General features: G+C 35.8%; 1 protein-coding gene across 5 annotated transcripts in view; it reads left to right on the top strand.

The window, feature by feature from the left end:
• CDK19 (cyclin dependent kinase 19) overlaps window positions 1-12,191 on the top strand; it is a 143,907-nt gene that overhangs the window by 83,941 nt on the left and 47,775 nt on the right. For 4 of the 5 annotated variants that reach the window (XM_037520225.2, XM_054699110.1, XM_054699108.1 and 1 more), the window contains 2 exons: window positions 6,808-6,918; window positions 8,410-8,550. In XM_037520225.2, coding sequence (XP_037376122.1) covers window positions 6,808-6,918; window positions 8,410-8,550 — 252 coding nt within the window. Of the gene's footprint in view, window positions 1-4,197; window positions 4,386-6,807; window positions 6,919-8,409; window positions 8,551-12,191 lie in introns of those variants that run through there. The other variant, XM_054699109.1, reaches the window with a different exon arrangement.

Raw genomic sequence — 12,191 nt, 5'->3', positions numbered from 1 at the left:
GATCAGAAAGGCTTTGAACTCCTCCTCAACTCATAAAACTGTATTTTACAAAGATCCAAACATTTTGGTCCCAATAAACACTTCAGTGTTTATTCATATGCTTAGACATTTATACTTTAAAAAGAACATTTATGCTATCATAGTCAAGGAGATACAAACTTCTTGTTTATTATAATCCTTGCTTGTTTTCAGATCTTTCTCTGTCTCAGGCCAAGTACATAAAGTACTTGAAGTCAGAAAAAAAGGGAAACCAAATTGTCTGTTGCAAAATGGAAAGGGAAATAACTTTCATATAGCGCTAGTGTCCTTTTAGAATCTACTACAGGAGTGTTTCAGGTGCTTTAGTAAGGAATAGCTATGGTACCATCGCAGCATCTCTCTCTTACATTATCCAACTGCCTGGAATGGTTAGTCTTTTCTGCTTTACAACAGCTTTTTTTTTTTATTTAATCAAGAACTTACAGTATGCTAGGCATTGTGCATATTTTATCTCCTTTAGACTCACAGTGAGTCTCTTTTAGACTCATTTTGTCTTTACAAAATGAAAATAATTATTTCAATATTTCTCACTATTTACATCTTTGTAAATAGTGGTGGCTATAATAATAATAATAATAACAATAACTAATTTATCAAGTTCAAGTACTTAATATGTTCTAAGCATTAGGTTATATAGTGAAGGACTTAACATTCATTTAATCCTTACTGATACTGTTATTTCTATTTTCATTTTAACTGTGTCGATGTTTGTCAGTAGACATTTTTGTTCATCAGTGAGGCTCAGAGGAGTCAAGCAAATTACTTTATTATACAGCTAGTAAGTCAGGACTCAAATGCAGATCTCTGAATGCCAAACCCTGTACTTCTTGACTTATGTTTGCTGCCTCACTGTTACTTCTGCTGGGTGGCAATAGGGAGCTTTGACCTCCTTGAAACTTATTACTTGTACCTAAAGTAAACAATTGAGGGCCACCTTGAGCCAGGACTAGGTTACTGATTTATAGACCCCTTTTCAGAGTATGAGTGCCACCTGCTGGAAGGTTAACATGTGTTTATGTGCTTGTGAGGAACAGCTTCCCAAAGGCCTATCACAGGTGAGAGAGTATCCTGTTTCAACCTGCTAATTCTTAAATTTCAGTATAGGGATACTGAGCTAAATTTTCTATTTGCATGAAATGCACTTCATTTATCTTTATTTGGAGGAGGAGAGAGTGGACTGGGGAAAGAGGGACATCCGTTAAAAATAAGATGCACCCTCCTTTCTGAATCAGTGCCATTCTCACCAACAGGAAAGGTCTGTGGTCAAACAAATCATACAAATACTTACAACAAATAGAAGTTTGGATTTACTTTGAGATAATTGAATTATTGAAGCATAAGAGGACCCTTTCCATTCAGATGCTCTGAAAAAAGGAATCTGGAATCCATGTGGACATAAGAGACTTAGAGTACAGAAAGTAAGGGGTGAAAGGGGAAGAAAGATATGTGGATAAAATCAAATAGATCCCGGGCCTCCCCGGTGGTGCAGCGGTTGAGTGCTGGGTTGCGAAGCTGCCCGCAGCCTCTGCAGCACCGGTTCGATCCCCGGCTGCTCCCCAGCCACCAGAGGAGGGTCCCGCATGGCCCACAGACCTCTCCTGCCGCCCGCTGCTTCCCTCAGCAGTGTATCTCAGTCCTTCTGCCTGCTCTGCTCCCTGCTCTGGCTCTGGTGAATTTTCTCACCCTCCTGGTCTGTCGTTGTTAGTCTAGCACAAGGCTCCCCAAATTGAGTCAGGATCCTGAAGAGGGCTTTGGAGAAAAAAAGTTAAGATAGTCATTTTAGGTTGTTGTGTGTTGAGGATTGTGAGAAGTTGTCACTTACATGTCCTTTAAAGGGGATCAAGTAAAAATCTTGGCATGCCCGCTGCATATTCTGCATTTGGCTCCTTTGGGATCACATTGATACTCTGAGTATCTGGCATAGGAGATTTTATCATTTAGTGTAGGATTTTCACACGAAAACATGCTACACTAAACTACTCTTTGGTTGTGATGAAAGCATATTTGTAGTTGCGTGATGTTACCTTGAACAAATATTTGTGTGGCAAGAGATTAAAGTCTATTTGTAAAATCTGATATTGCCCAGAATTAAGGAAAGTTCAAGTATGACCATCCTCTTTTACTGTGTCTCTTCCCAGATCAACCACTAAGAAATGTGCAGTACGATGGCATCTTATCTCAGTAGATAGAGTCTGGAGAGAAAGAACTGTCTTTTGGGGTGTGTTTTAAATTATAATTGTAATAGTCATTGTATAAAACTTGTAAAATAGAAAAATCACACATAATTCCACTCCCCAGAGATAACTGTATTAATGTTTTGGCATATTTCCTGTTTTATAAATATACCTTATATTTTTCTGTCTTTTTAATTACATGACAATTATATCATTTAATATATATTTTTGGTATTGTATATGTTATATATAGCATATGGTCTAATATATTTAAAATTTAGCATATGTATTCAAGATTACAATATATGATATGCCATAATTTGTCAGTTTTCTTACTATTGGACTTTTGTGTTTAATGTTTTTATTCATCTGTGTCTCAGTAAATTGTGATAGAGAAATTAACTTTTTTTTGCTTCAGAAACTAGCCTGTTAAGTAGCAGTGATTGGATCAGTCTCTATTTTGGTTTCTTGTCAGTTGTTTGTATTGTCTTAAATCTTTAGGATTTTGTAGTGTCTTAAGTCTTTAGGATTTTGTAGCATTTATTGGAATCACAGCACTTTCAGAAAACACCTTCATAGTACCCGTTTTGCTTTAAGCGTTCTACACCAGGTTAAATCTCTCATTCTGAGCTATAAGAACTATGTTTCTGCTCTACATCATGCCAGCACACTTATATTTCTAGTAGAGTAGGTGTTAGTTGAGGGAACTCTTCTTTTTTTAAGATTAAAATAAATGCAGCTTATGGAAAGTTGGTGTTCCTACAATAACTATTTTAGACATCGTTTTTTATTTTTTAAATTTATTTTATTTATACAAGAGCTGGGGTACAGGCCAGAGGCTCCGAAGGGTGAGAGGATTCACCAGAGACAGAGCGGGGAGCAGAACAGGCAGACAGACCGAAGACACTGCTGAGGGGAGCAGTGGGTGAGACAGTGGGAGAGGTCTGCCGCGCCATGTGGGTTGCTCCCTGGCCGGCTGGGAATTGAACCTGCACTGCGGAGGCTGCGGACAACTTCACAGCTCTGCGTTCAACCTGCTGCGCCACCGAGAAGGCCCTAGACATAGTTTTTTCAATTTACAGAAAACAGGTCATTCACGACGCCTTTTGAAAGGATACAAAAGTTTTATAATATCGCAAGCTATTAACTGTTTTATTTTGTAAGAACCAGGTAAGTTTATTGAGTACTTACTAAATACTAGATACCATTTTAAGCATGGAGATATAAAACCAATAAATTTTTACCTTCATAGAGCTTAAATGTTAATGAGGAGAGACAGACAGCAAACAAGATAAAGTAAATATATAATATTTAAGTCCACATTCTTAAATGAAGCCTTTTTGGATTCATTTTTTTTCCCCCCAGAAAAATAATATAGTGTATATATTAAATATTACCTAACACCTGGGGGAGTGGGTTAGCAATATTCAAACCTATTCATATTTAGTAACAAAAGTATAAACATGAGCATTCAGCATCTATTATTTATCTGTAATGTAGAGAGTTGTAAAAACAGCTTCCATAGAATCAGGATCCGATAACCTGATAGGATGTGCCTTTGACGATGCATTTTTCCCCCATTAAAATGTAATTTTTTTCCTTATGGAGTTACTTGAAAACTTGATTTTCTGATCTCTTTAGAATTATAGGTATGGAATATAGAATTATAGTGTGTTTGATAGTGATAGTGCTTTGCAGAAAAGTAAAGGTGTAGAAGGGTGGTTATAATTATAAGTAGAAGGATCAGGGAAAACTTACTGAGATGATGTTTTTGCCTGGGAAACTAGAATGATGGATTTGCTGTTTACTGAGGTGGAGAGAAACAGTTGGGGTAAAGGGCATAAAAGGCAAAGATCAATTTGTAGTCACAGAAAACATAATTTTAAAGAGGTAATTGGTTAAATATTGCTACATGTAACATTCCCTCACCCAGAAGTAGGGTCAGTGGTCAGGGATCTATGCCATTATTTGCTGTTTCAAGAGCCTGGCTTAGATAAAGTGAGTTTCACCTTTCTTTCACTAAAGGCAACAAAGAGGAAATCTTTTTGGGAAGAAACTCTAGGCAAACTTGGTAAGATCTTCCTTTCCGTGGAGCCAAAAACAGAGGAAGAAAAGTCATCTTGCCTGGGACCAAGCCCTTTCCAGTGTGGAAGTGTTTGAAGGCTGCCTATGGCAAGTGGGGTCCTTAACCATGCTGTACTCTACCAAGTTGGGGAGCCTAAAGCTTTCAAAAGCAAGAAACTGCATAGAGCTGTACATTTCTCCAGATTGCCACTTTCTCTTATTCCATCATCAGTTAGATATATGTTTAATATTTGCATCTGGAGAATCAGAGCTGTTTAATATTTCTTAGGTAGTAGGACCAGTTAAAGCAGCTGATAGCTGGTAGTGGCTGATGAGCATCCCATCCCCTCTGCCAAGGGAGTAAGCCTTTCCAACTCCTCCTTTCCTTCCTTTCCCTTCATAGAGCTTAAATGTTAATGGGGAGAGACAGACAGCAAACAAGATAAAGTAAATATATAATATCTAAGTCCACATTCTTGAATGAAGCCTTTTTGGATTCAGTTTTTTCCCCACAGAAAAATAATATGGTGTTTCCTTGAACAAATATTTGTGTGACAAGAGATTGAAGTCTATTTGTAAAATCTGATATTGCCAAGAATTAAGGAGAGTTCAAGTATGACCATCCCCTTTCACTGTGTCTCTTCCCAGATCAACCACTAAGAAATGTGCAGGAACTATATATAGATAGAACGTTGAGGCTGGCTGGAAAGTGGAAAGCTGATTGAGGGAAGCCCAGCCAGACCATCCTAGCTGTTGCTTTTTAGCTGTGGTGTTGGGGATATATTGGACATATGGTTGGAGGGACAACCCAGGGAGCTATAGCTGGGAATCATGCCCAAAATATAACTGATAGTGTACCTTCCAGCAAGGTTGTCAAGGTATAGGTGAAGATTAAGAGCTGAGATACAGAGCCAAAATGAGAGAATTAAGAAACTAGGAAATCTGTCATTAAAAGTAAAGAAGTAGGCATTGTGTTTTCTACAAACATTCCAGAGGTGGAATTCAGATGGCTTTTACATCATTCCAGCACAGGCACTCAGGGTATGCTTTACTTATTTAAAGTTATTAGAATAGGTAAGGATTTGTTCTTGTCTGCCTCACCGATCTATTTGTATATCTGTTTCCACCAGTACATTGTGGGGATTGAAGAGAAGGGTTTTAGTATTGTGATAAAGCATGAACTTTGGCATCAGGCAGGTCTATTTAAATCCAAACCTTCTCTTTCTAGCAGTTTGACTCTGGTAAAATTGCTTGTATTACACTGAAACACAGGTTCAGTATTGTCATTGTAAGAATTAAATGAGAGAAAATGTTTACATGTGATTAATCTTGCACATGGAAAGTAGGCTACGGAAGTTTTGTTCCCTCTCCCTATTTGTACTCTACACAAAGCTTTCTATTTAAAAGATATTCAAAATATTTATCAAATTGAGTATGTTTTTCTATCTATTAAATCTGAACTCCAGTTAAGGACAGCCTGAGGCTGGCATTTTATAAGGCTTTCACCTTGAGCAGCTGATGTTATTGTTGCTAAATATTTTATCAAGCAACTTCCTATTATGTGCCAATGTTAAGTTTTCACTTGCTTATCTATTATCGTTCCTTTTTCTTGTCAAAGTTATACTTGAAGTTTCTACTTTTTTTGAAGGCCCATTCTTTTTCTTTATTTATAGGACCTTTTATTCACTCCAGGTTATCTGCTCTTTTAAAAATCCTCAACCACATGATTTAGGCATTGATAAGTGTAGTGATTGTCAAATACTTTTACTCCTTTGTCAAATATTTATTGTGCAATTATGCTAGGGTGGATATGAGCAAGATTAATACATAATTTCTGCCTCCCAAAAAACTTTTCCTTTAGTAAAAAAAAATGCATGTATTAAAATTTATGTAATTATTTAATGTTACCTTTGATTTTCATTTTACCATTTTAAATTATTTCATTTTATTTTATATTTATTTTTAAAATTTATTTATTTATTTTTTAAAAGATTTTATTTTATTTATACAAGAGCTGGGGTACAGGTCAGATGCATGGGAGGGTAAGAGGATTCTCCAGAGACAGGGAACAGAACAGGCAGACTGATGAAATACACTGCTGAGGGGGAGCAGCGGGCAAGACAGGAAAGGTCTGCTTGCCATATAGGTTGCTCCGAGACTGGCGGGGATTGAACCGGCACTGCAGAGGCTGCAGACAGCTTTACAGCGCTGTCAACCAACCACCTGCGCCACCAGGGCCCTAAATTTAGTTTTTTATTTTTTTTCTAAATTTATTTTTTAATGGAAATGTCTTAAAACATTTTTATTGCAATACAACACTAAGGATCTCATTTTAAAAACTCACATACATGCACACAGAAAAAAAGATCTTAAAGATGTGCATCTAAAGATGTTGACAGAGCTTCTCTGAGTAATGGCATATATTTTTCTTTTGTCTAAATTTTCAAAATTTTTATTTTGAAGTTATAGGAAATTCATCATTCTCCATTCTTTGCTAGTAAAATAGTGTCTTCTCTCTTCTTGCACTCAGCTTTTGCGAGAATTGAAGCACCCTAATGTGATCGCATTGCAGAAGGTGTTCCTTTCTCACAGTGACAGGAAGGTATGGCTGCTGTTTGATTATGCAGAACATGATTTGTGGGTAAGTCTCAACTCACTTGATTTTTATTTTATATAGGTACAGAGAAATTAATGTATGCGTTACATATTGCAGAATTCATAGAAAGGTAAACTTGCTCTGTTGACAGTAGTTCAAAATCAATATAATAAATGTTGATTTAAAAGATTTGAACAATAAGCATTAACATTTGACTTTACTGAAGATATTGTATTTGTGATATTCAGAAATTTCACTTCAGAAAATGTTAATGGGGGGAGAGTATAATTTTATGTTAGTAGTTAATAGCAGCTTACTAATATGTGTAGTGAAAATGACTTTCTTTTGAGGTACAAATTTGACCAGTTGTATACTTGTGAATAGTTTTTGTCACTAAACTAAGGTCAATTTCTTTTTTTCAAAAAAAAGATTTATTTATTTATGTATGCAAGAACTGGGATACAGGCCAGAGGAGTAGGGGGCGGTGGTGAGAGGATTCACCAGAGACAGAGTGGGGAACAGAACAGGCAAATTGATTGAAATACACTGCTGAGGGGAGCAGCGGGCAAGTCAGGAGAGGTCAGCTGTGCCATGTGCATAGCTCCCTGGCCGGGGATCAAAATCATGCTGTGGTGACTGCGGAGATTGCATCTTAACCCCTTGCGCCACCAGTGAGGCCCATAAGGTCAATTTCTTACAGCATTTTGCCATTTAAAATCAATGGATGTTTGATCATTTTATAAAGCAGCCAAAAAATTGCAATTCCAGCTTTGAAACTTTGGATCATGGGGTTTTAAATATTTTATCTGAGAAGCTACTAAAAATGAAAAAATTCAAACTGGCTATAAGTTCTAATTTTGCATAATTAAATTTTGATTTAATCCAGTGTGGGTCATCATCATTATAAATTACAGACATGTTTAGGAATAACTTTTAACAGACTCATAGGTCTTGAAGGAACTTTCAAAATTCATGTTGTTACATCGGATATTTACAAGAACTTCCAGTGTGTTTTTATCTGTTCTTTTCATGGATATTCAGCACCCATTTTGGCATGTTTTGGACAGGGATAGAATTGGAGATGGGGGAGGGTTATGAAGAGCAGGTACATTTCTAGTAATTTAAATATCAATATAGTGATGTTACCCAAATGCACCAGTACTAACTTTTCATAGAATAGTAAAAATTCGTAGTTCCTTTTTTCTTGTTTTTATCATTCTATCATTGAAAATAAAACTGGTAGCATTTTTATACAATACATCAACCCTTTTTACCTTTTGGTTCTATTCATTGAAAATCTTACTGATTTCATTCAATCTTGTCATTGTATATATATTAACATGGTTACATTCACCCCTAATAAAGATTCTGTTTTGATTGACCTGATTCAAATTATTTATCTCTGTGCAATTATTCACCATTAATAAGTCATTTTAAAATATAGGGAATTTACTGCAGCCTTGATTGTGTTTTATTAACACAGATATTGTTAAGACTATATGTTACTATAGTATGTTTTATGTTTTTAATTTTTAGCATATTATTAAGTTTCACCGTGCATCAAAGGCAAATAAAAAGCCCATGCAGTTGCCAAGATCTATGGTTAAATCATTGCTTTATCAGATTCTTGATGGTATCCATTACCTCCATGCAAATTGGGTGCTTCACAGAGATCTGGTAAGTCTGTTTCTTTTAAATTGATCAATGTGCTTTTTCCCCTCTTTTAAAAAATAGCTTTTCTTCCTGGTTCATTATGATAAATGTGAACTATAGAAAAATTTGTAAATACACATAAGAAAGAAGGAAATGAAAGTGACTCATAAGTCTATGATCAAGTCACTCATAAGTATATGTTTTCCCATTATATTTATGCATAACTATAATGTTGCTGTGGTTTTTAACAAAATGATTGGCATAATCTTAATGGGATAGTCATGTGAAACAAATATCTTCTGAATCGTTTTGTTTTTCATATTATTGTTCCTAATTAATAAAAATATCAATAAAGGCTGAGTTCTCATTTTTTCCCCTTAAGAGCTGAACTGAAGTAAATGGCATTACTTTCGGTCAATAGAATGTTACCTGTATTAACAATAGATATAACAAGTAGAATATATTAATTCAGCAAATTAGCTGCAATTCAGAGGTTTGATTTTACCTTTTTTATTCAGTCCACATATATCAAATATTTATTAATGTTAGACTATAGCCTATTTATTTATCTTCATGTTGTTATTTTAGTTCATGCTGATGTGATTTTTTTGTTTGTTTATTCTTTAAGAAGATTGGGTACTGAATAGCTATAATACCTATGCGTTTATAATTGAAAGTTTTATTTTGCTCATAGCCACGCCTGCCTCGCCATCACCACAAAAAAGTTTCATGACTGTTTATTTCCTTGATTTTTGGAGATTCTAGGGATGTGGTCCAGATAAGTTTAGGTCAATTTGGTTTTAATCATTGAGGAGAAGTACTTGTTATATAAAGGAATGAATGTATAAGGAGATCTGGTTAGTACCCCTTGCTACCTTGTTAGTCAGGCCTAGTCATCTGACTTGACCATCTCTTGCTGTGGCATTTAAGCTAAATTGGGGCTAGGTGACAGTGGCAGAAGGACCCATTTACCATTTCAACAGAAGCTTTTTACCTCATAATTTTAGACTGTAAACTTCTCAAGGACTTCCATTTATCCAGTTTAACATTAACCATGAATCAGCACATGTGAAAATGTATTTTGGCTATGTGAGGTGATTCTGGATTCAAATCTATTTCATAAATGGTTTTCAATTTTAATTTGTTATGTATTTTTTGTTTATATCTTTGACATCACTGAATTTATTATATATTCTTAATGTTACGTATCTGAGTTATATTTTTGAGGTCACTATTACATTTGAATCATTGATCAGAATATCTCATTAAGGGTTAACTAATTTTAACACACCTCCTTTTCCCCAAAAAATTGTATATATTGTCCTAAATAGCATAGATAACACATTTTTGTGTTTGTATATGGTTTCATCACTGGAACATCCACAGGAACTAAAGCTCAGTAGGACCAGGACTCAGTTTTCACCCATTCAAACTTGCTGCTGTGTAGTGTTCTCTATTTTAATTATGAGACCGCTTTCCTTCTAGCCTAGGAACTTCTTTTACCCCTGGAAGATGCTTCTTTGTGTTCTACACCCAGAATTGCCAAATTCGATTTTCACCTCTAAAATTTCCAGTTATATATTTCCATCCCTAGGGCCTCATTCTTTGTTCAGGCCTTTATCTTTCTTCTGTAATGGTATTAACCTCTTGTCTTCCCCTCAATAATCACTTTCCTTTATCTAGTCTACATCTTCTGAATAGTTGCTCAGCTTCTGCTGAAGAACTTTGAAATAATTTCTCCAGTGAGAAACTAGACTAAAGGTCTAGTTCCTTACTTGGTTTTCAAAGTCTTACCAGATACAGCCCTAACTGCCTTTAACTTTTTTTTTCTTTTTTTTTTTTTTTAGAGGCATGTTTTATTTATTTATTTGTTTGTTTGTTTGTTTGTTTGTTTGTTTTCATTTTATACATGCACTGGGTACAGTCAGAAGCGCGGGAGGGCGAGAGAACTCACCAGAGCCAGAGCGGGGAGCAGAGCAGGCAGAAGGACCGAAGTACACTGCTGAGGGGAGCAGCGGGCGGCAGGAGAGGTCTGCATGCCATGTGGGACCCTCCTCTGGTGGCCGGGGAGCAGCCGGGGATCGAACCGGCGCCGCAGAGGCCGCGGGCAGTTTCACAACCCAGCGCTTAACCGCTGCGCCACCGGGGAGGCCCTGCCTTTAACTTTTTCTCTATACCTATCATCTTTCATTTATACTATAGTATTGAATGATTGATTGCTCCCGCATCCTCCTGAGATTTCTTGTCTCAGTAGCCTTTATTTCTCCTGTCCTAAAGCCCCTTGCCTCATCTCTACATATTCAAATACAGCTTACCTTTCAGGACTACAAAGACATTAAAACACATTGTCATATCCACCCCTACTTGGAGAATAATTTCTCTTTCTTATGGTTGCTATTGTACTTCATCTTCTCTTATAACAGTTATATATTAATATTATGGTAATTTATAGGGGTGTTTTAGGTCATTTTCTAAATCATTAGCTTCTTGAGAGCGTCTATGACACTTTTTTTTCTACTACTATTCTACATTGCAGTAGATTCTGAATAAATATGTTCTCAGTGAATGAATATCAATAAGAACATTGAATATTATGGCATGTTTTAGAGTCAAGACTGTAGTTGAGTCTGAGTGGGGAAATTGACATACAATTAGATGACATATATACAATTAACTATAAGGTAGATGAGAAAGAACAGAATCATGGCTATGTGAGAGGTACAAACTAATATTTTCAAGGTTAGAAGAGGTTTTGAGAGAGAGAATAAGTGAATACTTTAGGAAGGTACCATTTGACTTCAATTTTGAACAGTGAGAAGAATTTATATAGCGAATAAAGATATGAGGTTAACCTAAGGGGGTTTGGATTTATAAAATTTGAGGTGCGAAAGCATTTGAATTACCCCAAAAAAGGTGTGTAGATCTGCCTGGCTCAAATATGGGTAAGCTGAGTTAGTGTAGTGTCGCAAAGACTACTGAATTATGGGTTGGAATCGGAATGAAAAAGGCCCTGTATGTCAGGCCAGAGTGTGTGTGTGTTTTTAAATTTGAAAAGTTTGTGAGCAGCAAAATGAAATTTTTTTTTTAACCTAAAATGAAATGCTTTTGCCCACTAAAGCAGTCACCACTGATTATCATTACCTCAGCAATAGCATGAACACAATGTTGAAAATGTGTTCTGAAAGAAATGAATACTGGTCTCATATAGCACTTGATTATATTTTATCCACTCATTCATCAAATGCCTATACTCCTCAGATAAGTAACTTAAAGATTTGAAACTTTAACCCAATAGTAATCTAGTCTGTCACAGTCTACTCAATTATTTTTACTGATCATTAGCTCCGATTCCTAAACTGTATTGTAATGGTTTTGTCAGAATATTTTTAGGAGTAGATTTAAACCATATGTTTACTTTGTAGATATTTTCTGTAGTAGATGCAGAAATATAAAGTGTATCAGACATGAATATGGTATTAAAAGGAGCATGATGGAGACATTTGAAAAATTACTGTTTTCTTGGTGAGCTTAAGTGTAGAGTAGCAGTTTTAGTCAATGAGTGGTTGTTTTTTTTTTAAATGCTTCATTTCCTGTTGCAGTAAGAAATCTTGCTTTATACTGTTTGGTAGTCACAACTGTTTTGGAATACATACCATCTCTAAATT

The sequence above is a fragment of the Talpa occidentalis genome, unplaced genomic scaffold (assembly GCF_014898055.3).
Source record: "Talpa occidentalis isolate TD23 unplaced genomic scaffold, MPIMG_talOcc4v2.1 talOcc4.2, whole genome shotgun sequence".
In the NCBI taxonomy this organism is placed as follows: Eukaryota; Metazoa; Chordata; class Mammalia; order Eulipotyphla; family Talpidae; genus Talpa; species Talpa occidentalis.
This window is presented reverse-complemented; position numbering and strand designations above follow the sequence as displayed.